General features: G+C 39.6%; 1 protein-coding gene across 12 annotated transcripts in view; it reads left to right on the plus strand.

Annotated features, from left to right (window-relative positions):
- The window catches only part of TEX9 (testis expressed 9), a 231,209-nt gene that overhangs the window by 84,429 nt on the left and 120,406 nt on the right, over positions 1 to 26,374 (plus strand). For 2 of the 12 annotated variants that reach the window (XM_086321129.1, XM_086321138.1), the window contains 2 exons: positions 20,296 to 20,377; positions 24,009 to 24,122. The exons of 5 other annotated variants lie outside the window; for them this stretch is intronic. Coding sequence is in view for 3 of the 7 variants with exons in the window: in XM_086321121.1 (XP_086177247.1) it covers positions 24,083 to 24,126 (44 nt within the window). In the remaining 4 variants the exon portion in view is untranslated. Of the gene's footprint in view, positions 1 to 20,295; positions 20,378 to 24,008; positions 24,127 to 26,374 lie in introns of those variants that run through there. 5 more of the 12 variants (XM_086321123.1, XM_086321139.1, XM_086321122.1 and 2 more) reach the window with 4 other exon arrangements.

Raw genomic sequence — 26,374 nt, forward strand, 5'->3', positions numbered from 1 at the left:
TCCAGTGAGTCAGCTCTGTGCATCAGGTGGCCAGAGTATTGGAGCTTCAGCTTTAGCATCAGTCCTTCCAGTGAGTATTCAGGGTTGATTTCCTTTATAACTGACTGGTTTGATCTCCTTGCAGTCCAAGGGACTCTCAAGAGCCTTCTCCAGCACCACAGTTCAAAAGCATCAATTCTTTGGTGCTCACTCAGCCTTCTTTATACATGACTACTAGTAAAACCATATCTTTGACTATTTAGACCTTTGTTGCAAAGTGGTATCTCTGACTTTTTAATACTTTGTTTAGGTTTGTTATATCTTTTCTTCCAAGGATCAGGCATCGTTTAATTTCATGACTGCAGTTGCCATCCAGTGATTTTGGAGCCCAAGAAAATAAAATCTGTCACTGTTTCAACTTTTTCCCCATCTGTTTGCCATGAAGTGATTCATGGGGTCGCTGAGTCGGACACAACTGAGTGACTGGACTGAACTGAACTGATAGGAATGGATGCCATGATTTTCATTTTTCTGAATGCTGAATTTTAAGCTAGATTTTTCACGCTCCTCTTTCACCCTCATCAAGAAGCTCTTTAGTTTCTCTTCACTTTCTGCCATTAGGGTGGTATCATCTGCATATCTGAAGTTGTTGGTATTTCTCTCAGCTGTCTTAATTGCAGCTTGTGAGTCATTCAGGCCAGCATTTCACATGATGTACTCTGCATATAAGTTAAATGAGCAGGATGACAATATGCAGCCTTGACATACTCTTTCCCCAAATTTTGATCCAGTTTGTCCTTCCCATGTCTGGTTCTAACTGTTGCTTCTTGTACTTCATACAGGTTTTTTAGGAGACAGGTAATGTGGTCTGGTATTCCCATCTCTAAGAATTTTCCACAGTTAGTTGTGATCTACACAGTCAAAGGCTTTAGCATAGTCAATGAAGCAGAAGTAGTTTTTTTGTTTTTTTTTTTTAAATTCTCTAGCTTTTGCTATGATCCAGTGGAAGTTGGCAGTTTGATCTCTGGTTCTTCTGCCTTTTCTAAATCCAGCTTGAACATCTGGAAGTTCTCAGATCACATACTGTTGAAGCCTAGCTTGAAGGATTCTGAGCATTACCTTACTAGCATGTGAAATGAGTGCAATTGTATAGTAGTTTGAACGTTCTTTGGCCTTGCCTTTGGGATTGGAATGAAGCCTGACCTTTTCCAGTCCTGTAGCCACTGCTGGGTTTTCCAAATTTGTTGACCTATTGAGTGCAGCACATTCACAGCATCATATTTTAGGACTGTAAATAGCTCAGCTGGAATTCCATCACCTCCACTAGCTTTGTTCATAGTAATACTTCCTAAGGCCCATTTAACTTCACACTCCAAAATGTTTGGCTCTGGGTGAGTGACCACACCATGATGGTTATCTGGGTCATTAAGACCTTTTTTGTATAGTTCCTCTGTGCATTTCTTGCCGCCTCTTCTTAATCTTTTCAGTTTCTAATAGGTCTTTGTTGTTTCTGTGCTTTATTGTGCCCATCTTTGGATGAAATGTTCCCTTGATATCTCCAGTTTTCTTGAAGAGATCTCTAGTCTTTCCCATTCTATTATTTTCCTCTAATTGTTTACACTGTTCACCTAGAAAGCTTCCTTATCTCTCTTTGCTATTCTCTTGAATTCTGCATTCAGTTGGGTATATCTTTTTCTTTCACCTTTGCTTTTCACTTTTCTTCTTTTCTCAGCAAGTCCTCCTCTTTTACTTCAGCAAGACAACCACTTTGCCTTCATGGATTTTTTTCTTGATAATGGTTTTGGTCACCACTTCCTATACAATGTTACGAACCTCCGTCCATAGTTCTTCAGGCACTCTGTCTACCAGATCTAATCCCTTGAATCTATTTTCCACCTCAACTGTATAATCAATCATAAGGGATTTGATTTAGGTCACACCTGAATGGTCTAGTGGTTTTCCCTACTTAAATTTTTAAGCCTGAATTTTGCCATAAGGAGCTCATGATCTGAGCTACAGTCAGCTCCAGGTCTTGTTTTTGTTGACTGTATAGACTTCCCCATCTTTGGCTACAAAAAATAAAATGAATCTGATTTCGGTGTTGACCATCTGGTGATGTCCACATTTTTAGTCATCTCTTGTATTGTTGAAAGAGGACATTTGCTATGACCAGTGAGTTCTCTTGGCAAAACTCTTTTTAGCCTTTGCCCTGCTTCGTTTTGTACTCCACGGCTAAACTTGCCTATTACTCCAGGTATCTGTTTACTTCATACCTTTGTATTCCAATCACCTATGATGGAAAGGACTTTGTGTGTGTGTGTGTTACTCTTTTTTATTTCCTGGAGAAATTTACAAGGCTAGTAGGAAAAACTTCAAATCCTGACATTGCATTTGATCCAGAAACTCATTCTCTCTCCTTTTCCACACATCCTGTATCCCTTTTACATTTAACTAGCCCTTCTGCTTGGCTAGGTATCTATAGGCTTTGTCCATTTGCTATCTAAAAATGCCTTCAAGTGAAAGTGTTAGTTGCTCAGCTATGTCCAGTTCTTTGCAACTTGTAGCCTGCCAGGCTCCTCTGTCCATGGAATTCTCCAGGCAAGAATACTGGAGTGGGTAGCCACTTCCTTCTCCAGGGGATCTTCCTGATCCAGGGATCAATCCCAGGCCTCCTGCCTTGCAGGTAGATTCTTTACCATCTGAGACATCAGAGAAGCCCTAGGGAAGTTATCAAAGGACATTCCAATGGGTGCTGAATAGTCTTCCTTTCCCCTAATGATATAACACAATGAATGCTATCTCATCCAACTTTCTTTACCCCACCAGTACAGGGACTCTTTTTTAAAAAAAATATTTATTTATTTTTGTGCTGGGATGTAGTTGGGGCACATGAGATCTTTAGTTGCAGTGTGTGGGATCTTTTAGTTGTGGCATGTGAGCTCTTTAAGTTGTGACATGTAGGATCTAGTTCCTTGACCAAAGATGGAACCCAGGCCCCCTGCATTTGAAGTATGGAGTCTTAGCCATTGGACCAAGGGAGGTCCCAGTACAGGGCCTCGTTTCCTTGCCTGCCTGCTTCTTCACACAAGAACTCTAAAATGACCATGTGGCAGCCACGTAGTAAAATATAATAAGATTTTTAATACTGTGTTCCTCTCTGGAAGCATTTTCTCTAAGCAAACTATATAGAAATGCCAAGCCTGTAAAGAAAGCATGGAGTTGCAGTGACAGAAAGTACTTGGGGTATTACTGGAGAGAGAGATTCCTACATCCATAACCTGGGTTTCTTTTCCCTATTTGGAAACTGTCCCCATACAATGGCCATTGATTTGTGTGAGACCAATCCTGAAGAATCATGCCCATCTGTACATGATACTGTGCATTTGTAAATCTGTTTCACTTCTGTATCCAGCCTGCAGGTTTGGAGGAGTGTAGTATGTAACAGGGCCAGTGACGCTCATAGTTCTGGGTCCGCTATCAGATCTCTTTGGTAATATTGCTCACTTCGTCTGAGACAGTGATTCTTTGTATAGTGGTGTTGTCTAAGGCACTTTAGGCAGGAAAATTAAACCTGTACCTGAAATAGATTTCAATATTTAGTTTGGAGGAGATGTCTCAGCAAGCCCCCAACTACTGGACCCCTGAAAACTTCACTAACACGGGTAGACCTGAATTTTCATAGGGTTTGTCTCCTATACTCTGGAGTGCATGTGTCTTATCGAGGTGTACAGAGTACTTGCCCATTTCTTACACAGTCAGTTCAACTAACATGAAATGTCTGATGTCATAGAACAATGAGATAGATGTTCTGTGGGAAGTCCAGATGGTCTAGGTATTTTCCACTATGTTATAATGGAGTGTACAGGGAAGCCTGACATGTTGCAGTCCATGGGATCAAGAAGTTGGACACAACTTGGTGACTGAACAACTACAACATAACGGAGTGTGAAAGAGTTAACTTCATTCTGGTGCAAGACCATTAATGTATACTACTGTCCATTCCATGTAAAAGCAAACTGCTAATGCTCCTCCTGCTTGCTGGGTATTGAAAATCAATACATTTGTCAGATTAATAGCCACATACCACTTAATAAGGTCTGTGTTAATCTGCTATAACAATGATATCACATCCGTTTCATTAGTTACAACTAGGATTACTACTTAGTTAAGTTTGAGATATTATTCTTGTATTTTAGAGGTCAGACAAGACAAATACATATGAATACAATGAGTACCGTATAATGGTACTAATCTCTGTCATTCCCACTAGAGCAGTATTGTTTTTATTTTACAGTCTTCCAAGGATGAGGAAGGAATATCAAGGGTTTGCACTTGGACCTGTCATAATAGTTTTTCTTTCATAGGTCAGGAAACCAATGTGAGGGTTCTGCCCATTGCTGAGTATGTCCACTCCAACAATGTATTTATGTACCAGGGAAATCACCATTAGATCATCTTATGTGTATTTTAATTCTTGGAACTAATGAAGTCATTATGAGATGGACTTGGGCCAAGATTCTATTTATTACCTGGCCTGCTTATTCTAACAGAATTCGATTCCATATTCTAACAAAGGTGTGATTACATTTCAGGCCATGGGATATCCACCTCAATATTCATTCAGACTTTATATCCAACATCCCTGAAAACCTTGTGTGTATTCCCTTTCCTCAGTTTATAATATTCCTAAGAAAAGTCTGGGGAACGACTGGGGAAATAACCATGGCACACACTTGCTATTGTATTGCAGTGTTCTTAAGGTATCTGGGTTCTGTAATTGATGGGTTCTTAGTCTGAGAACTGTCTTAGATCTGGAAACTAGGTAAGGGATTATTTCTTCCCACTGGGGCCACTAATCTTAACATTTTGCTGATCCAGTAATATATATCACTGATGAATTGTTTAAATTAGGTTAAACCTTTGTCAGATCCCTATTTTGCTCCTGGACATACCATGTTCTATAGATTACTGTGGGCTAGGCTTCCCTAGGTGCTGGTCCCTTGCTACTCAAGAGAATACTTACACCTGCCTTGCTCCTGACAATTAGGTGCTGCCACCTGGCCTCTCCTATTCCAGGATTATAAAGTTGCTGTTAGGGAGCCTAGTAGCCTAGTTCTGTTACACAATTTCTAACTGTCAGCCTCTTCTTACAGAGAACTGAGCATCTTCCTGCTGCTGCAGCCAATCCTCACCATTACATTTTGTGTTGTTTTGGTAAATGGAATGTCCTCAGGGCCATCTCAGGTAATATAATTAGCTGTTGAATTTTCTACTTCATTTAACACAGTACGTTCCTTTTAGAAAGCTTCTAAGAACCATCGCAGAAACTTATTAGAACTGAATGTCAAGATCCTTACTAGTAAGTTTTAAATCCAATGTTATAGGAGAGTGCCTCTGTATCAACAACTCTCCCTTAGGCTGCTTTGTATCCTGTTCCCTGAGATTCAGCATCCTCAGGATCTTCTTCCTTGCACATGGTCCCAGTTTTGGACCTCTGCATTGTTACTGAAATGCTACAGCTCATTTGTTCCTAATTTCTCTCCTATCTTAGCAAATCCAATGTCCCTCCTCCCCAATTATGTTGGGATTTTACTCTAGTTATTAATCTGGTTTCCAGGACACAAGTTGGTGGCAGATCCTGAGAAGGGCAAGTATTGTTTTGTAGCTCGCCCATCTGTGTGAAACGTCTGCGTATGCTTCAAGCAAAACAGTGTCATCTTCTAACAAGAATGAATGAAGCATTTCTGCAGGCTCAGAGGATTCAGACATACAGGGGTTCAAGGTTCTGAGCAGGATCTAGCTAGAATCCTTAACCCAAGTCTCAGGGTCTCATTCTTTCCATCTCAGGGCCCTGACTTTGGCATAGGAAACTTTCTAGGGTTGAAAATGCAATATTTTCTGAAATTCTGCTTCTCTTATGATTAGGTCCTGAGCCAATGATGACTTAAGTGCTGCCTTGTAGGATCTTACTCTTTCAATTAGTCCCTCCCTTTCCTTCCCCCACTGTGTCCACAAGTCTGTTCTCTGTCTTGTCTGTGTGTGTGTGTTCGGTCACCAAGTTGTGTCCAACTCTTTGCGACCCCATGAACTGCAGCACGTTAGGATTCCCTGTCTTTTACTATCTCCCGAAGTTTGCTCAAATTCATGTTCATTAAGTCAGTGATGCCATTCAACCATCTCATCCTCTGTTGCCCCCTTTGCCTTTTGCCCTCAATCTTTGCCCGTATCAGGGTCTTTCCCAATGAGTTGGCTCTTTGTATCAGGTGGCCAAAGTATTGGAGTTTCAGCTTCAGCATCAGTCCTTCCAATGAATATTCAGGGTTGATTTCCTTTAGGGTTGACTGGTTTGATCTCCTTGCCGACCAGGGACTCTCAAGAGTCTTCTCCAGCACCACAGTTCAAAAGCATTAATTCTTCATGGCTAAGCCTTTTTTGTGGTCCACCTCTCACATCTATACATGGCTACTGGAAAAACCATAGCTTTGACTATACGGACCTTTGTCAGCAAAGAGATGTCTTTGCTTTTTAACATGCTGTTTAGGTTTGTCATAGCTTTCCTTCCAAGGAACAAGCATCTTTTAATTTCATGGCAGCAGTCTTCCCTGGTGTCTCAGACAGTAAAGAATCTGCCTGCAATATGTGAGACCTGGATTCAATCCCTGGGTCAGAAAGATCCCCTGGAGAAGGGAATGGCTACCCACTCCAGCATTTTTGCTGGAGAATTCCATGGACAGAGGAAGCTGGCAGGCTACAGTCCTTGGGGTAGCAAAGAGTGGAACGCAATTGAGTGACTAACACTTTTTCTACCTTACTACGTCTTAAAAGTAGCTTTCCAACTAGAAGAGGCTGAGTTGAGCCTTCTTTTCTCATTCATTTTCTCTGATTATGGAAATGTTCTACAACTGTAGTGTTCAGTGTGGCAGCTACTAACTATATGTGGCTACTTGAAATGTGGCTAGAGTGACTAAAAAACAATTTTAAAAATTTTGCTTAATTTTATCTAATCTTGGTGTAAAATTAGGGACTTCCCTGGTAGTCCAGTGTAAGATTCTGCACTTCCAATGTAGGGGGCTCAAGTTTGATCTCTGGTTGGGAAACTAAGTTACCACAAGCCGTGCTAAGCCACATATGGGTAGTGCTACCAAACTGGACAAAGTTTAAAGTCCTGATGGCCCATATAAATCAGGGTATCTACTTTAGCATTCAGAAGCAACCAATACTAATTTTCCCAGATGTCCCACTTTTTCGATTGGTTTCCTTAAGAGAGTTTACTTCATGACCAGCTAAGCCCTTTTTGTTGGAGAAGGCAATGGCACCCCACTCCAGTACTCCTGCCTGAAGAATCCCAGGGATGGGGGAGCCTGGTGGGCTGCAGTCCATGGAGTCGCTGAGGGTTGGACACGACTGAGCGACTTCACTTTCACTTTTCACTTTCATGCATTGGAGAAGGAAATGGCAACCCACTCCAGTGTTCTTGCCTGGAGAATCCCAGGGACAGGGGAGCCTGGTGGGCTGCCGTCTATGGGGTCACAATGAGTCAGACACGACTGAGTGACTTTACTTTCACTTTCAATGATTTTACTTCTTCAGCATACCAGTACTACCAATACTCTACCTACCTAGAGTGATGAAGTCCTCACTGGCAGCCGGCCAGCAGGTGACTCGGCTCCTAAATACCATCCTTAGGGCCTGCTACCTACCCCATTCCTAACACATTCTGAGGTTACCTAGGAGCAAGAGTTGAGACAAGGTTTCAGGTGCACAGGTGACATATGGAAAGAGTGCACTTCAGGAAGCAACTTAAAAGAGAGAGAAGGGCAATGCTCTGGTGCATTTCAAAATGCTTCCTTTTCCTCTCCCCTTGAAGGAAAACCAAGGGGATTTCTCTCTAGAATATACTGTGGGAATCTGGTCAGACTCTTGGAGATAAATCTCACAGTCTTGTGGGTGCCCTGCATGACTGAATCCCATTGGAATTTTTAACTCTCAGAGTTGTCTGCACTAAGCCTCCAGCAATTTGTCAGTCACCGTTTCTACCCAGGCACTGGTTCCTGTGCTATTTCCAGTCATGAATTTGCTCTGTTCTATGCTTAACAATACAAATGATGAAGTATTTTTACTGAGTCTGGGCAGAGATTTCAGCATTTTCCAAAGAAAACTTATATCTAAAACTCTGTTCTTCCATGGTTGTTTGGGATAATGATGTAGAAAATCATTACAAATGATATGCGTTTAATTAAGGGACCCTACCCCCCAGAATTCCTGTGTCTTTTATGTTAGCTTGGAGGAAACCTGAACCCATTCTGAAAATCGTCTCCTGTGAAAACGTTTTGAACAACTCTTATGAATATGAAACAATCTAAAAGATTTGAATTTCAGCACAATAACTGTTTGAGTGTGTATTTTATTTTATTTTTTAAAGATTTTTTTTGATGTGGATCAGTTTTAGAGTTTTGAATTTGTTACAGTATTGCTTCTGTTTTGTATTTTGTTTTTTTTGGCTAAAACACATGTGGAATCTTGGATCCCCGACCAGGGATTGAATCCATACTCCTGGACAACCAGGGAAGCTCCTATAAGTATGTATTTTAAGTCATATGTCAGTAAAGAACAGTTTCTTCTAACATCAAAAAAGAGCAGACTTTTTAATGGAATAAAAAATTTGATGAAAAATAGCTCAGTTTTACAATTTAACTTAAAAAGGACATTAAATAGAATAGATTGCTATGGATACCACAACATAGAGTTCATAAAGTTTTCAAATATAATAAAATCTGTTGGATTTTTCTATATTAAATACAAGTAGAAAAAATAAAAGAAATAGAGGAAGCAGGAGAGGAAGGGGAAAGAACATGAAATGATGTGGTTGCAGGTCAAGTCTGACTTGACAATGGGGCTGGGCCCTCTGGAATATAAATCACACTGAAAGTTTTCCCAGCTGGAGGCGAGAGGGTCAGGCTTCTAGACTTTTAAGTCAGTCATTTACTAACACTCCAGACACTAACCTATGTACCTGGAATGCCTACTTTGTACTTTGAACAGTAATTTGAAATTTGGAAAACTTTATAAAAAAGTGGCCTCAGGCCCATCCTGCTGTTCACTGTCTTCTGAGATTTCCTGGTTAATTTTTTAAAATAAAGTGTTTTAAATTTTTATTTATTTTATTTGTGTTTAATTTTTTGGCTGTGCTGTGTCTTGGTTGCTGCATGCAGCCTTTCTCTAATTGCGGCAAGCAGGGGCTTCTCTTGTGGAGTACAGGCTTAACTGTCCCCCAGCATGTGGGTTCTTAGTTCCCTGACCAGGGATTGAACTCCTGTATCCTGCATTGGCAGAGGGATTCTCAACCACTGGACCACCAGGGAAGTCCCTTCCTAGTTAAGTTTATTGGAGAGTAATACTAATACCAAAAGTCAATAGTCCCTCAAATATTCCCATTGGTCAAGCTGTGATATTTGAGCAGCAGAATAATGATATTAATCATTACTATTCTAAGAATTGATGAAAAACATGAGTCTGTTAAAGTTAGTGAGTGGAAGAGTATCCAAAAGAAAAAATTAATATGTTAATATAAAGTATATAAAAACATCATAAATATAAAATGTCCACGTTAATAGGACAACTTTAATGTTAATTCTAGGTACACATGAGATTTGTTGTTCAGTCACTAAGTCATGTCCAACTCTTTGTGATGCTATGAACTGGAGCACGCCAATCTTCCCTGTCCTTCACTATCTCCCAGAGTTTTCTCAAACTCATGTCCATGGAGTCAGTGATGCCATCCAGTCATCTCATCCTCTGTCACCCCCTTTTCCTTTTGCCCTCAATCTTTGCCAGCGTCAAGGTCTTTTCCAGTGAGTCAGCTCTATGCATCAGGTGGCAAAAGTATTGGAATTTCAGTTTCAACATCAGTCCTTCCAGTGAATATTCAGGGTTGATTTCCTTTAGTATTGACTGGTTTGATCTTGCTGTCCAAGGGCCTCTCAAGAGTCTTCTCCAGCACCTGGATTCAAAAGCATCAATTCTTTGGCGCTCAGCCTTCTTTATGGTCCATCTCTCACATGACAGCTAGTGGTAGGCAAAAATGCTGATAATTTAAGAGGCAGAGATGGAAAAGATAGTTCTTTTTAAAACAGTTATGAGTTCATATTGACCTCAGTTTATCACATGTGCCTATGCATGCATGTGTGCTAAGTCTCATCAGTTGTGTCCTACTGAAGAGACAGTAAGTTACTTCTTAAAAAGCCTCTGTACAAGAAAATAAGCAAGAAAATTACGTTGGACTGAAATACTATCCTCTGGGGCAAATGTGGCTTTCTTAAGAATACTAGGATTTGAATGCATGTCATACTTAAATAATTCAGAAACAATTAAATACAATTATTTTATCTGGTTATTTAAGAAACTGACACATTTGTTCTATATTTTCCCATCCTTTTAATATTCCTTTTCAGTGACAGGGTAATCACCTCTGTTTCCTTCTTCATCTGTCTAATTTCCTCCTTCAAGCAGAATGCAGTTCTAAGGAGAAGAAGGGAGAAAATATCTCCTTTCTTTTTAAGAGTTTTTGAGCTTTATCACTCAGTCATGTTCAACTGTCTGTGGCTGCATGAACTGTAGCCCACCAGGCTCCTCTGTCCATAGACTTTTCCAGGCAAGAATACTGAATAGGGTTGCCATTTCTTCCTCCTAAGAGTTTTTAGAAGTGGTTTTTTTTTTTTTTTTTTGGAAAAAACTTTTCTGTATTCCTCTATTCAACTCAGTGGTGCAAAAGGGAATACTTTTCTACTGTAGTTTGAAATCCTGTGCTAGATGTCTCTGCTCTTGGTTTAGACATTTTGCTGTGTTATTCTAAAATAAATGTGGCCAAGTTTCAGAGCTTGAGTATAGGAAGTCTTTCTGTAGTGATGATTGGGTACTGTCATCATTCTTTATCCACCTAGGCTCTGACTGAAACAAAACACCTGGTCTACCAAAACTTTATAAAAGGTAACATCCTGGAGAGCTACCCAAAGATGCCTTCAAAGCTTGATACCTACAGAGAGCACAGATGCTTTCAGCAGGATGAGAATGATTCCAGAAGGGGTTCAGCCTCCACATTTTGAGTAATCAAAACTGCAGAAGGTTTTCAAGCTATAAATCTGTTAATACTTATATAAAAGCTGTTTCATGTTCAGAATAAAAAATGTATTCATCACTGTTATGGGTACATACTGAGAATTTCTGATCTTTTGGAAGACAGATGCTGAAAAAAATTGCAACAAAATTGGCAGTCATTTAGTTCAGCATTTTAATTTTAAAATAATACAGATGCTCAAGGATCTTCATGAAATGTGATGCAGTGGCGATGAGTGTAGTTCAGGAATAGAAATGGAGCACTAGGGAGAATAGTGATCTCTGAGGAAGTGGAAAACAAGACTGTAAGAAATTTTGCCTTATGAAAACTGGCACTAGAAAATCAGCCTCATTCATTTGTTAATTTGTTTTTGCATTTATTTATTCCTCCATATAACAACAAAAGGTTTATTTAGTCTTTATTATATGCCAGACACAGAAACCAAGGAAGCTCTAGCATAGCAGCTTATTCCTTCTGCATCTCTCTGTAACTATAGTGTCACTCTCTTCTGAGAGTGCCTGCTTCTTTCCATATTTCTTATTCAGTTCTTAGAATTTCACAAGTCCTCTAGAGTCTCTCTCTGACATGAAGTTTTAGCCTTGGCTTTCATTGTTAAATGACCTATTCTTCTGGGATTTCTTGGTTCAGATTTCTAAGAGAGAAAAATCTGATTGACTCAGTTCATTGAGCCATATCTGTTGGTACTAGATATGTCATAGGATCTTGCTAGGTTTATGCATTGACTGTCCATTTCCTCTCCCTACCATGCAGCCTAGTCAAAATAGTTGTCAAGGTGATGCTGGGGCACAGTCAGTTGGTATTAAATAGGAGGTTTGAGCTATAAATAGAGGTCATGAATGAGACAAGTAGCAGGAATTAGTGTCCAATACAATATTACCAGAAATTTAGGCAGTAAATTGGTCTATAATGAGGGAAAATTCCCTTAATTATATTTAATGATCCAAGTGATATTCTTCTACTTTATTCACAACCTCTATTTAATACAGATCTTACCTCCAAAATACTTCTTAACTCTCTTCTCTCGAACTTCTGTGCTATTACTTCTTTAGATCAAGTTCTCGTGATTTGCTTTCTTTAATATCTCTCTTGGATTGCAGCAATAGTGTGAGTTTCCTGCCTCTTCACTGAGTACATGAGTGATGCACATAAATACAGATCTCACTATTTCATTTTCAGACTTGAGAACCTTCACATAAAGATTAAGACCAGGTTCCTTAACATGGCAGGCATGCCATCAGTCTTCTTATCACACCTAACATTACAAGAAATGAACTGCTTGTAATTCCTTTTCACACCATGTTTTTATTTTTCTGTCTTCAGGCGTTTGTTTATGCTGTTACCTTTGCTTCAAATACCCTTCACCTTATTTTAAAAAGATACTAACAGAGAAAAATACTATTTTATATTTACTCCAGTATTTGCCATTTCTGATGCTTTTTGTTCCTTCTTGAAGATCTACCTGGTGTTATTTCACTTCTGCCTGAAAAACTTCTATAATACGTTTTATCATTTAGGTCTCCTGATGATAAATTTGCACAGGTCTCCTGGTGCCAGGATTGCATGATTTTATGTGAAAATATCTTTATGTTGCTCTCATTAGTAACACATTTTTGCTGGACAAAGAATTCTAGGTTAAGGGTTTTTCCTTTTAGCACTTTAAAGATGTTCCATTGTCCACACTCCTCCATTATTTCTGAAAAGAAGTCAGTAGTAATTCAAATTATTGTTGTCCTTTATGTGTCAGTTTTCTTTACTTTCAGGATTTTTTCTCTATCTTTAATTTTCAGAGATTTGATTGTTAGGAGTAGACATGATTTACTTCATTTTTATACTGTGTGGTGGCCACTGAACTTCTTAAAGCTGTAAATTTGTTTCTCTTACCCAGATTTGGAGAGTTTTTAATCACTATTTTAAAAATATTTCTTCTATTCCATTCTAAATCTTCTCTCCTTCTGTAACTTCAATAACTCTTATGTCACATATGTTAGAGCTACTGATATTTTCCATAGGTCCTTGAGTCTCTGTTCATATTTTTAACCTTTTTCTCTTTATTGTTCAGACAGAATAATTTCTAGTGACTTGTCTTAAAATTGCCTGAAGTTCCTTTGTCATCTCTATTCTACTGTTCTGCCCATCTAATGAATTTTTTAAAGTTTCACTAATGATAGTTAGAATAGCTGCTTTAAATTCCTTGTTTGCTGCTGCTGCTGCTGCTAAGTCAAGTCAGTCGTGTCTGACTCTGTGCGATCCCATAGATGGCAGCCCACCAGGCTCCCCCGTCCCTGGGATTCTCCAGGCAAGAACACTGGATTGGGTTGCCATTTCCTTCTCCAGTGCATAAAAGTGAAAAGTGAAAGTGAAGTCCCTCAGTCATGACCAACTCCTAGCGACCCATGGACTGCGTCGCACCAGGTTCCTGTGTCCATGGGATTTTTCAGGCAAGAGTACTGGAGTGGGGTGCCATTGCCTTCTCCCCTTGTTTGCTAATTCCAGTATTTGGATCATCACAAAGTCACCCTTCATTGAAGTCTTTTTATTTTCAGACTGAGTCACATTTTCATATTTCTGCATATGTCAAGTAACTTTGGGTTGTAACTTCAGTTCAGTTCAGTTGCTCAGTCGTGTCTGACTCTTTTCAACCCCATGAATCGCAGCATGCCAGGCCTCCCTGTCCATCACCAACTCCCGGAGTTCACTCAGACTCATGTCCATCAAGTCAGTGATGCCATCCAGCCATCTCATCCTCTGTCGTCCCCTTCTCCTCCTGCCCCCAATCCCTCCCAGCATCAAAGTCTTTTCCAAGGAGTCAACTCTTTCCATGAGGTGGCCAAACTACTGGAGTTTCAGCTTTAGCATCATTCCTTCCAAAGAAGTCCAAGGGCTGATCTCCTTCAGAATGGACTGGTTGGATCTCCTTGCAGTCCAAGGGACTCTCAAGAGTCTTCTCCAACACCACAGTTCAAAAGCATCAATTCTTTGGCGATCAGCTTTCTTCACAGTCCAACTCTCACATCCATACGTGACCACTGGAAAAACCATAGCCTTGACTAGACGGACCTTTGTTGGCAAAGTAATGTCTCTGCTTTTGAATATGCTATCTAGGTTGGTCATAACTTTCCTTCCAAGGAGTAAGCGTCTTTTAATTTCATGGCTGCAGTCACCATCTGCAGAGATTTTGGAGCCCCCCAAAATAAAGTCTGACACGGTTTCCACTGTTTCCACTGTTTTCTCATCTATTTCCCATGAAGTGATGGGACCAGATGCCATAATCTTCATTTTCTGAATGTTGAGCTTTAAGCCAACTTTTTCACTCTCCACTTTCACTTTCATCAAGAGGCTTTTGAGTTCCTCTTCACTTTCTGCCATAAGGGTGGTATCATCTGTGTATCTGAGGTTATTGCTATTTCTCCTGGCAATCTTGATTCCAGCTTGTGCTTCTTCCAGCCCAGCGTTTCTCATGATGTACTCTGCATATAAGTTAAATAGGCAGGGTGACAATATACAGCCTTGACATACTCCTTTTCCTATTTGGAACCAGTCTGTTGTTCCATGTCCAGTTCTAACTGTTGCTTCCTGACCTGCATACAGGCTTCTCAAGAGGCAGGTCAGGTGGTCTGGTATTCCCATCTCTTTCAGAATTTTCCACAGATTGTGATCCACACAGTCAAAGGCTTTGGCATAGTCAATAAAGCAGAAATAACTTAGACCATGTAAATACTAAAATAATGTTATGGAGACTCTGGATTCTACTATATTCCTCCAAAGAGTTGTTTTAACATGAAATTAAGCTTGTTAGACTCAATCTGAAAATTTTGTGTCTTGGGAAATATCTCAGATCATATATCCATCATTAGCTGAGCTGCTTGAAGCCTGTCCATGCATGTATCATTCATTAGTCAATTAAAGAATTGGATAGAATTTATATACAGAATTTTGGATTCTTTGTCTCTGGTTCTGTTTTCCACTTGCTCCAAATTCTATCCTCTGGTTATTCAGGCCAGAAATACTGTGAGTTTTCTATCAGTTTTAGCCAACCTATGTTATTCCAACTATAGTTTGCCCTCAGTTTAAAAGGTATAAAAACGGCAAATGAACTCCATGCCATTCCCTTCACCCAGCTATACTTTTTCTTCCATAAATTGCCTGCTTTTGATCACTCTCTAAAGCCTACAGGTGATTATTTTGTGTTTAGACCTTATAGCTCCTATAAACTACAGATGTATTGGTACAGTAGATTACTTGGTCATATAAGAATTTTAGCTCCTTTGCTCTCTTTCTCTCTCTCCCTTTTTTTGATACCAAAGAACATTTATTTATTTGTCTAGAATTAGCTAAGATATTATCTCCTCAGAGAAACCTTCCCTTTTACCTACCTCCTTCAGGTTGAAAGTTAGTTAGCTACCTAAGAACTAGTTAAGTGTTCCCTCTTTGGGCTTTCATAGGGCTTTGTATCAAATTTGATTATACACTTTTTAGATTTTAGTGAACTTACTTATGTATATGCATTTTTTTCCAACTGACTGCAATAATTTGACCTCAGGTACTTTGTTTGTTTATCTTCATATCCCTAGTGTCCAGTACAGGATCCAGTACATGAGCTAAATATTTTGTTGAATATTCTATATTGATACTGAATTGATTCTGTATCGATAGGCCATGAGATATGATTTTTATTATTCTATCCCTGTTGTTAAGTGTGTAAGGGTATAGTATCCAGATATTCAAATCACGTGTGTAAGGATATAGTGTCCAGATATTCAAATCACAGAGTTAAAAGTGACATGTCCAATCTACTTCTTGGCGTAGTAGGGTAGGATGGTTATGGAGACAGTCAAGTAGTGTGGAGTCTTAGAAAGGGTTTTAGATCCAGCAGTGGGAATGACAATTCCACCTATAAACTGAGATAGAATCTATGTCCTATTTAGTAGGCACTGATGGTGGGGACAAGAGAGTAAGTTAGCCACATTGTGGGCCTGCAGGTAGGTGCCTGGAGGTTCTTATCTCATTCACAGCAACTGATTCCAGATTCTCCTCACCTAGTCTGCAATAGCCTTGGCACTGGCTGAGTTGAACCTTAAGTCTGGTGATCTTCAATGATTAAAGTTTATTTCTTCCAGGGGACATGTCAATCCTTGTCCCAGAAATGTCATGTTTTTTGATTAGTTTCATTAGGCCTTAAGCTTGTATTTATCCTTAAAAGGGCCCTAACTAAAATGAAAATACTAGTGGAAGGAGTAACAGTTTAGAAGATAGTCAATTAACTGATAGTTTACTGAGACCAAGACCAGGCAAGAATGTGCCATATGATGAGTTTAAATAGTCTATAGGATGTGTGGCAGTGGAGTGGATAAGACAGAAGAAAGGCAACAGTAAAACATTTCTGTGTTGTTTCAGGGGACCCTTGTCCATCATAGACTTTCAAGGCCCAGGCCCTCAGGATACAATGTTTTCCCTATTTCTTGAGAAAAAGATGAAAATCATTTGTGACTATTAACTATGTTCTATAAGTTTTACAAAGGTTTTGTATACTTTTCTATAAAAGACAAATTGCACATTATAACAATCATCGAAGGGGCTGGTGCACTGGGACGGCCCAGAGGGATGGTATGGGGAGGAAGGAGGGAGGAGGGTTCGGGATGGGGAACACATGTATACCTGTGGCACATTCATTTTGATATTTGGCAAAACTAATACAATTATGTAAAGTTTAAAAATAAAATAAAATTAGAAAAAAAAAACAAAAAAACAAAGTAACTGTTTGAAATTTATGCCAGGTTTCTGTTTATTGTATCTAGTAAAGGACAAAGAAAAACCTGCCTAATAACTTGTCTCAAATGAGATAATAGAGTTATGACAGGAGACTGTCATTATTGAACATTTCAGCCCAGGAAACAGTTATAAAAGAGAGTTAGAACTCATTCTACTTTGAGGAACATATCTGATTGTAGGAAAAATCCTTTGGATTTGCCCCAGAAATGAGGAGAGGAGTAGGAGGAATGTGTAGTTTCACTTGAACATTAAAGTATTATGTCCAAGCAGAGAACTAAAACTGCACAAAAGTTGGGTTGCAGCCAGTGTGATTGTATCTGCATGTTGTGTCATATTGTTTTGAATGGAGAAAAATGAAGGGATGGCAGAGTAATCCTTGACTGATCTCTAGGTTTTTAGCTGGGCATAACTCTAGATTCAAAAAATATCTTAAGCAATCAGAGTTGCTGCTGCTGCTGCTGCTAAGTCGCTTCAGTCATGTCCGACTCTGTGCGACCCCATAGACGGCAGCCCACCAGGCTCCCCTGTCCCTGGGATTCTCCAGGCAAGAACACTGGGGTGGGTTGCCATTTCCTTCTCCAGTGCATGAAAGTGAAAAGTGAAAGTGAAGTCGCTCAGTTGTGTCTGACTCTTCACGACCCCATGGACTGCAGCCTACCAGGCTCCTCTGTCCATGGGATTTTCCAGGCAAGAGTACTGGAGTGGGGTGCCATTGCCTTCTCCGAAGCAATCAGTTAGCAGTTGCCAAAATATTGAGCTCAAATAATTTTTGGCCTCAAAAAATCATTTAAAATATAGTCACAAAGATTGAGTTATATGTGAAAGTGAAAGTCACTCAGTCATGTCCCACTCTTTGCAACGCCATGGATGTCCATGGAATTCTTCAGGCCAGAATACTGGAGTGGGTAGCCTTTCCCTTCTCCAGGGGCTCTTCCCAACCCAGGGATTGAAGCCAGGTGTCCCCCATTGCAGGTGATTCTTTACCAGCTGAGCCACAAGGGAAGCCCTATATGTGAAAGGGAGAACTACTGTTTTATGTGGTACTGCATATTTCTTTAATCATTCAAAATGTTATTTCAGGTATAGTCCTAAATTGAGGTATGGAATATGCTTCCACTTGGTTTCTCTAAGTCCTAGTGTGTAACTTTGTTAATGAGGTGCTTTAGACACTGTTGTGGTTCTCCTTAGTACTTAAGATGAGTGGAAGAGCATGCATGATAAGTACATAATGACCAAGTGTGAAGGTACCATCCTTGTGAGTGAGCTTAAAGCTATTATAAAGTGAACAAGATTAAAAAAGAAACAACTTCAGTACTTTGGAGAGTTAATTTTATTCTGGGAAGTTAGCATGTAGAGGTTTATAAGGTCTCCCAGATGAAGCAGTTTGAAAAGTGTTGAGTGATGAGATGTTAAAGGCACATCCAGATGTTAGCTGTTACATTTCTGTTTCAAGCTCTGCCGTGTGTCTTCCATTAGTATAAACCTATTAAAATTATTACATCTCCTGACAGTGCAGTGGCTGATGGCACTTCCATTCTTGTTTATTATCTCTTGTTGTTTTCAGTATTCTTGCCATAATATGATGCTTTTTTATGAGGTCACTGAATAGCAGGAAACATGTTTGCTGTCACTTCAGAAATATATTATTTTGGAATTTAAAAATATGCCTTTATTTACTCTACCCAAACTCTAAAATAAGATAGTTAATAAAGACTAAGCTCTGTTACTTAATTTCACACTATATGAGAGTGCTTGGAAACTACATTTCTAAATATCTTTGAATCGTTATTTTCCCCTTTACATTTTTATCTCCAGTTCAACTCATTATCTAAACTACCTAAGGTAAGTCCTTTCCTGTTCTTATGCAAAACTGGTAACTAAATATTTGGATTCCTATAAAATAGGGCATAATATTTGGGTACCTGGCCTGCTCACAACCCCTTTCTGAACAAAAAGACCAGTGGCAGCCCTTAAGCAGAGGTGACAATGCTCAGGTGTATAGGATCTCAATACCATAACCACAGTTGATTAGACCCAAAGGTATCAGTTTCACCAGAGGTAAAATTACCAACATCTGTTGGATCATAGAAAAATAGGAACTCCAAGGAAACATCTACTTCTGCTTCATTGACTACACTAAAGCCTTTGACTGTGTGGGTCACAACAAACTAGAAAATTCTTGAAGAGAGAATGACCAGACCATCTTACCTGTGTCCTGAGAAACCTGTATGCAGGACAAGAAGCAACAGTTAGAACTGGATGTGGAACAACAAACAGTTCAAAATTGGGAAAGGAGTATGTCAAGGCTGTATGGTGTCACCCTGCTTACTTAATTTATATGCAGTACATCATGTCAGATTCTGGGCTGGATGGCTCACAAGTTGAAATCAATCAAGTTGGATTGTCAGGAGAAATATCAACAACCTCATATATGCAGAATATATGGCATATAACAGCAGAAAGGGAAGAACTAAAGAACCTCTCGATGAGGGTGAAAGAGGAGAGTGAAAAAACTAGCTTAAAACTCAGCATTCAGAAGGCTAAGATCATGGCATCTGGTCCCATTACTTCATGGCAAATAGATGAGGGGAAAGTGGAAACAGTGACAGATTTTCTTTTCTTGGGCTCCAAGATTACTGCAGACAGTGACTGTTGCCATGAAATTAAAAGGCACTTGCTGCTTAGAAGAAAAGCTATCACAAACCTAGTCAAGGTATTAAAAAGTCAGACATCACTTTGCTGACACAGTAGTCAAGCTTTGATTGAGCTTGATAGCTCAATCACACATAGCTTTGATATAGTCAAAGCTATGATTTTTCCAGTAGTCATGTACAGATGTGAGAGTTGGACCATTAATAAGGCTGAGCACCAAAGAATTAATGCTTCTGAACTGTGGTGCTGGAGAACACTCTTGAGAGTTCCTTGAACAGCAAGGAGATCAAACCATTAAATCCCAAAGGAAATCAACCCTGAATATTCACTGGAAGGACTGATGCTGAAGCTGCAATACTTTGGCTACCTGATGTGAAGAGCCAGCCCATTTGAAAATACCTTGATAGTGGGGAAGTTTTGAGGGTGGGCAGGGGGGCAACAGAAGATGAGATGGTTGGATGGTATCATGGACTCAATGGACATGAATTTGAGCAAACTCCAGGAGATAGTGAAGGAAAAGAAGCCTGGCATGCTGCAGTCCATGGGGTTGCAAAGAGTTGGACATGACTTAGCGACTAAACAACAAGAACAAAAGGTATCAAATGACCTGGCAAGGAAATGAGTGAGCCTATTATGAGAGCTTTGGCTGAGAATGGTGCCCTGGTGCCCCATAACTGGCCAATACCAACAAAAGCTTCTCTTAGAGAGTTTGAATGAGACACCTACCTTCTTTGAAAGGGTTATCTCATTATTTTTTCCAGGAGCAGTAGCAATAAAGACAGTGACTGAGTTATGGAGCACTAGAATGTGGAGCAACAAAAGTCTACTGTTGTCTGTGATTAAGTAGCAAATTGCTAAAATTCTCTTGTTTCCTTAATGATATCCCAGTTCTCCATGGCCTAGCTATATGGCTGTTGAGACCATTTCCATTTCTTTCAATGACCTCCCCTTCTCATATATCCATAAGATCAGATCAGATCAGATCAGTTGCTCAGTCGTGTCCAACTCTTTGTGACCCCATGAATCGCAGCACGCCAGGCCTCCCTGTCCATCACCAACTCCCAGAGTTCACTCAGACTCACGACCATCGAGTCAGTGATGCCATCCAGCCATCTCATCCTCTGTCGTCCCCTTCTCCTCCTTCAGCCCCCAATCCCTCCCAGCATCAGAGTCTTTTCCAATGAGTCAACTCTTTGCATGAGGTGGCCCAAGTACTGGAGTTTCAGCTTTAGCATCATTCCTTCCAAAGAAATCCCAGGGCTGATCTCCTTCAGAATGGACTGGTTGGATCTCCTTGCAGTCCAAGGGACTCTCAAGAGTCTTCTCCAACACCACAGTTCAAAAGCATCAATTCTTTGGCGCTCAGCCTTCTTCACAGTCCAACTCTCACATCCATACATGACCACAGGAAAAACCATAGCCTTGACTAGACGAACCTTTGTTGGCAAAGTAATGTCTCTGCTTTTGAATATGCTATCTAGGTTGGTCATAACTTTCCTTCCAAGGAGTAAGCGTCTTTTAATTTCATGGCTGCAGTCACCATCTGTAGTGATTTTGGAGCCCAAAAAAATAAAGTCTGACACTGTTTCCACTGTTTCCCCATCTATTTCCCATGAAGTGATGGGACCGGATGCCATGATCTTCGTTTTCTGATTGTTGAGCTTTAAGCCAACTTTTTCACTCTCCTCTTTCACTTTCATCAAGAGGCTTTTGAGTTCCTCTTCACTTTCTGCCATAAGGGTGGTGTCATCTGCATATCTGAGGTTATTGCTATTTCTCCCGGCAATCTTAATTCCAGCTTGTGTTTCTTCCAGCCCATCGTTTCTCTTGATGTACTCTGCATATAAGTTAAATAAGCAGGGTGACAATATACAGCCTTGACATACTCCTTTTCCTATTTGGAACCAGTCTGTTGTTCCATGTTCAGTTCTAACTGTCGCTTCCTGACCTGCATACAGATTTCTCAAGAGGCAGGTCAGGTGGTCTGGTATTCCCATCTCTTTCAGAATTTTCCACAGTTTATTGTGATCCACACAGTCAAAGGCTTTGGCATAGTCAATAAAGCAGAAATAGATGTTTTTCTGGAACTCTCTTCCCTTTTCCATGATCCAGTGGACGTTGGCAATTTGATCTCTGGTTCCTCTGCCTTTTCTAAAACCAGCTTGAACATCTGGAAGTTCACGGTTCACGTACTGCTGAAGCCTGGCTTGCAGAATTTTGAGCATTACTTTACTAGCGTGTGAGATGAGTGCAATTGTGTGGTAGTTTAAGCATTCTTTGGCATTGCTTTTCTTTGAGATTGGACTGAAAACTGACCTTTTGCAGTCCTGTGGCCACTGCTGAGCTTTCCAAATTTGCTGGCATATTGAGTGCAGCACTTTCACAGCATCATCTTTCAGGATGTGAAATAGCTCAACTGGAATTCCATCACCTCCACTAGCTTTGTTCGTAGTGATGCTTTCTAAGGCCCACTTGACTTCACATTCCAGGATATCTGGCTCTAAGTGAGTGATCATGATTATCTGGGTCGTGAAGATCTTTTTTGTACAGTTCTTCTGTGTATCTTGCCACCTCTTCTTAATATCCTCTGCTTCTGTTAGGTCCATACCATTTCTGTCCTTTATTGAGCCCATCTCTGCATGAAATGTTCCCTTGGTATCTCTAATTTTCTTGAAGAGATCTCTAGTCTTTCCCATTCTGCTGTTTTCCTCTATTTCTTTGCATTGATCGCTGAGGAACGCTTTCTTATCTCTCCTTGCTATTCTTTGGAACTCTGCATTCAGATGCTTATATCTTTCCTTTTCTCCAGTGCTTTTCACTTCTCTTCTTTTCACAGCTATTTGTAAGGCCTCCCCAGACAGCCATTTTGCTTTTCTGCATTTCTTTTCCATGGGGATGGTCTTGATCCCTGTCTCCTGTACAATGTCACGAACCTCCATCCATAGTTCATCAGGCACTCTATCTATCAGATCTAGGCCCTTAAATCTATTTCTCACTCCCACTGTATAATCATAAGAGATTTGATTTAGGTCATACCTGAATGGTCTAGTGGTTTCCCCCACTTTCTTCACTTTCAGTCTGAATTTGGCAATAAGGCGTTCATGATCTGAGTCACAGTCAGCTCCCGGTCTTGTTTTTGCTGACTGTATAGAGCTTCTGCATCTTTGGCTGCAAAGAATATAATCAGTCTGATTTTGGTGTTGACCATCTGGTGATGTCCATGTGTAGAGTCTTCTCTTGTGTTGTTGGAAGAGGGTGTTTGCTATGACCAGTGCGTTCTCTTGGCAAAACTCTGTTAGCCCTTGCCCTGCTTCATTCTGTACTCCAAGGCCAAATTTGCCTGTTACTCCAGGTGTTTCTTGACTTTCTACTTTTGCATTCCAGTCCCCCGTAATGAAAAGAATATCTTTTTTTGGGTGTTAGTTCTAAAAGGTCTTGTAGGTCCTCATAGAACTGTTCAATTTCAGCTTCTTCAGCGTTACTGGTTGGGGCATAGGCTTGGATTACTGTGATATTGAATGGTTTGCCTTGAAAACAAACAGAGATCATTCTGTCGTTTTTGAGATTGCATCCAAGTACTGCATTTCGGACTCTTTTGTTGACCATGATGGCTACTCTATTTCTTCTTGGATTCCTGCCCACAGTAGTAGATATAATGGTCATCTGAGTTAAATTCAGCCATTCCAGTCCATTTTAGTTAGCTGATTCCTAGAATGTCTCTTACTAGGGCACTAATCCCATTCATGAGGCCCTACCCTCATGACCTCATGTGGTCCTAATTACCTCCTAAAGAGTGCACTTCCTAATACCATCACTTTTTACTCTGGGAGGTAGGGTTTTAACACATGAATCTTGGGAGGACACACTTTTTTAGTTCATGATAAATGTCTCAGTCAATGCCAGAATCTTTATCTACAGTGTCTTTGCTGTGTGATCTCATTCAGCCTCTGAGTGGATGCTTTTTAGTGATAAAAAATATAAGACTGTCCATTATACTAGTGAATAACTCTGGTTATGAGGTCTCCCAAAGGCAAGGTCTAACTACAAGTGGAGCCTAATCTAAATGTGCAAAAGCAATGAATCAGAGGATTTAAAAATAGTCATTTACCATCTATTTTAAAAAATAATTTTATTTATTCATTTATTTTTGGCTGTGCCAGGTCTTCCTTGCTGCATGACCTTTTCTCTAGTTGGAGCAAGTCAGGGCTACTCTCTAGCCATGGTACTTAGGCTTCTCACTGCAGTGGCTTCTCTAGTTGCAGAGCATGGGCTCTAGGGCACACAGGCTTCAGTAGTTGTGGCACATGGGCTCAGTAGTTGCAGTTTCCAGGCTCCATAACACAGGCTGAATAGTTGTGGCTCATGGGCTTAGTTGTACCACAACATGTGAGATCTTAGTTGCTTATGTGGGATCTTAGGTGCATGTGGGATCTTCCTGGATCAGGGATCAAACCTGTGTCTCCTGTATTGGCAGGTGGATACCCCACAACTGAGCCACCAAGGAAGCACCTTTACCACCTATTGTGATTGTCATAACAACTCTGCAATATGAATTTCTCCATTTTACAAATAGAAATTGAGACTCAGGGTAGGTAAGTTACTTATCCAAGTTTGCACAGCTAATAGGTGGTAGAACCAGGAATCTAGCCCAGATCTGTCTGAGTCTAAACTGGGTGTTCTTTGCCTAATACTCTTTTAAAGTATGATTTTGTTTTCTTCAAATGCTTTAAATGTCTAATTACCAAAATAGTTTCTTAGTTGAGGCCTCTGCACAGTTTATCTCCTCCTATTCTTTTTATTTGCTGCTGTTGAATGAAATAATTAAAAAAAATACATAATACTTCTTCCAGGTTCAAGGAGCCTTCGATATTTTCTGACTATCTTTCACTCCTTATTACTCCCTACTACCCACTGTTAACCACAATTCTGGACATTCCAGTCTCCTTTTTCCTTCCCTCCAACCCAAAATGATTCTTTTATTCCCCAGTGTTTGCCAAATGTTATAGGTTCTTCAAGGCCCAGATCAAATCCTTCAAATGTATCTTTTCCTTCCCCTTGAACTTTTTACTTATTCTCGAGAATTTCAGGAATTTTCTCTTCCTGAATTCCTATAGCATCTATTACATGTTTTAGCCCTTTTGGGATTACATATTCTGTCATATTGTTGTCTTGACTATTATATTTTTTCGGCTTCCTTTCCTCCAACATCATTTAAAAATTTTATGAACTACTAACATATAGCTTTACATGTAATGGATTTTTCTATCCAGCCCAGTTTATACCTCTGAAATAGCATGAATTTTATTTTTATACATTTTATAGCTGGCTGTGACACAGTGTCAGAGCAGGATTTTTTCTTAAAATTTGCACTTTTAACATGTCTAAGGGTTAAATTCTGATTTTGAAACACATTACAGAAAAATAAATTATTGGTTATAAAATTAAAATATTACTTTAATTTAAAAAGTTTGTTGTTTAAAAAAGCAATGGGGTTAAGGTCATAAAACCTGGCTTTTAACCCCAAAGTTAGTGTTAATGAACCATGTAACCAAATCTCTCTAAAAATTGATTTCGTAATTACTGAAAGTGAAGGGCCTATGCTAAGTAATATACTCCTCTAAAATTTGGTGATTCTGTAGTATAATTTAATCTGAAATTTTAAAAATACTTTAAGTAGATTGGAATTCTATTCTAGCTAATGTTAAAGAAATCTTAAAGATTTCCTGGTGGTCCAGTGGTTAAGACTTTACACTGTCAGTGCAGGGATATTGGGTTTGATCTCTGGTTGGGGAACTAAGATCCCACATGCCTTGCATACAAATGAAAGATATTTTAAGAAAAAAAAAAAAAAAGATACCTTAGACACTCACAATTACCAAGTTATGTTTGCTTCATGTACATACTGAACTGAATTCTTATTAGCTAACCACCCTTCAATAAGCCTTTTCTGTATCTAGTTTCAAGGTCCATATTATTGTTGCTGTTCAGTCACTCAGTCGTGTTTGACTCTTTGCAACCCCATGGGAAAAACTGCAAATGTTTATTTGACTCACAAAGTGATGAACGTTATTGGATAAAGGTCCAGAATTCACAACATCCTTTGAATTCCTGTTTGTTTTCATAATGTTTCCATAGCTAAATGCTCTGTTTTATATCTTCTCATTACCCTAAAACATCACTTCACAACAAATATAGTGGCTACATAGAATTATATTGCTAATTTTTTTTACAAATAATTGCAGAATTGAATTATGAAAGACTAGTTTTTAATGGTGAGTTCCAATTAAAGTCAAAGAAGTCAATAACACTGTTGTTGGTTGGGGGGAGGGATAATTTGGAATATTGGGCTTGACATGTACACACTACTATATACAAATATATAATGAATAAGGACCTACCGTATAGCACAGGGACCTCTACTCAATACTCTGTAATGGCCTATATGGGAAAAGAATGGAAATAAGAACTGATTAACTTTGCTGTATACTGAAACAAATAGAATGGGAAAGACTAGAGATCTCTTCAAGAAAATTAAGAGATACCAAGGGAACATTTAATGCAAAGATGGGCTCAATAAAGGACAAAAATGGTATGGACCTAACAGAAGCAGAAGATATTAAGAAGAGGTGGCAAGAATACACAGAAGAACTGTACAAAAAAGAGCTTCACAACCCAGATAGTCACGATGGTGTGATCACTCACACTCACCTAGAGCCAGACATCCTGGAATGTGAAGTCAAGTGGGCCTTAGGAAGCATCACTATGAACAAAGCTAGTGGAGGTGATGGAATTCCAGTTGAGCTATTTCAAATCCTAAAAGATGATGCTGTGAAAGTGCCA

This window comes from Bos grunniens, chromosome 10 (genome assembly GCF_055505025.1).
Source record: "Bos grunniens cultivar Pamir isolate PY7600 chromosome 10, Bosgru_T2T1.0, whole genome shotgun sequence".
NCBI lineage: Eukaryota > Metazoa > Chordata > Mammalia > Artiodactyla > Bovidae > Bos > Bos grunniens.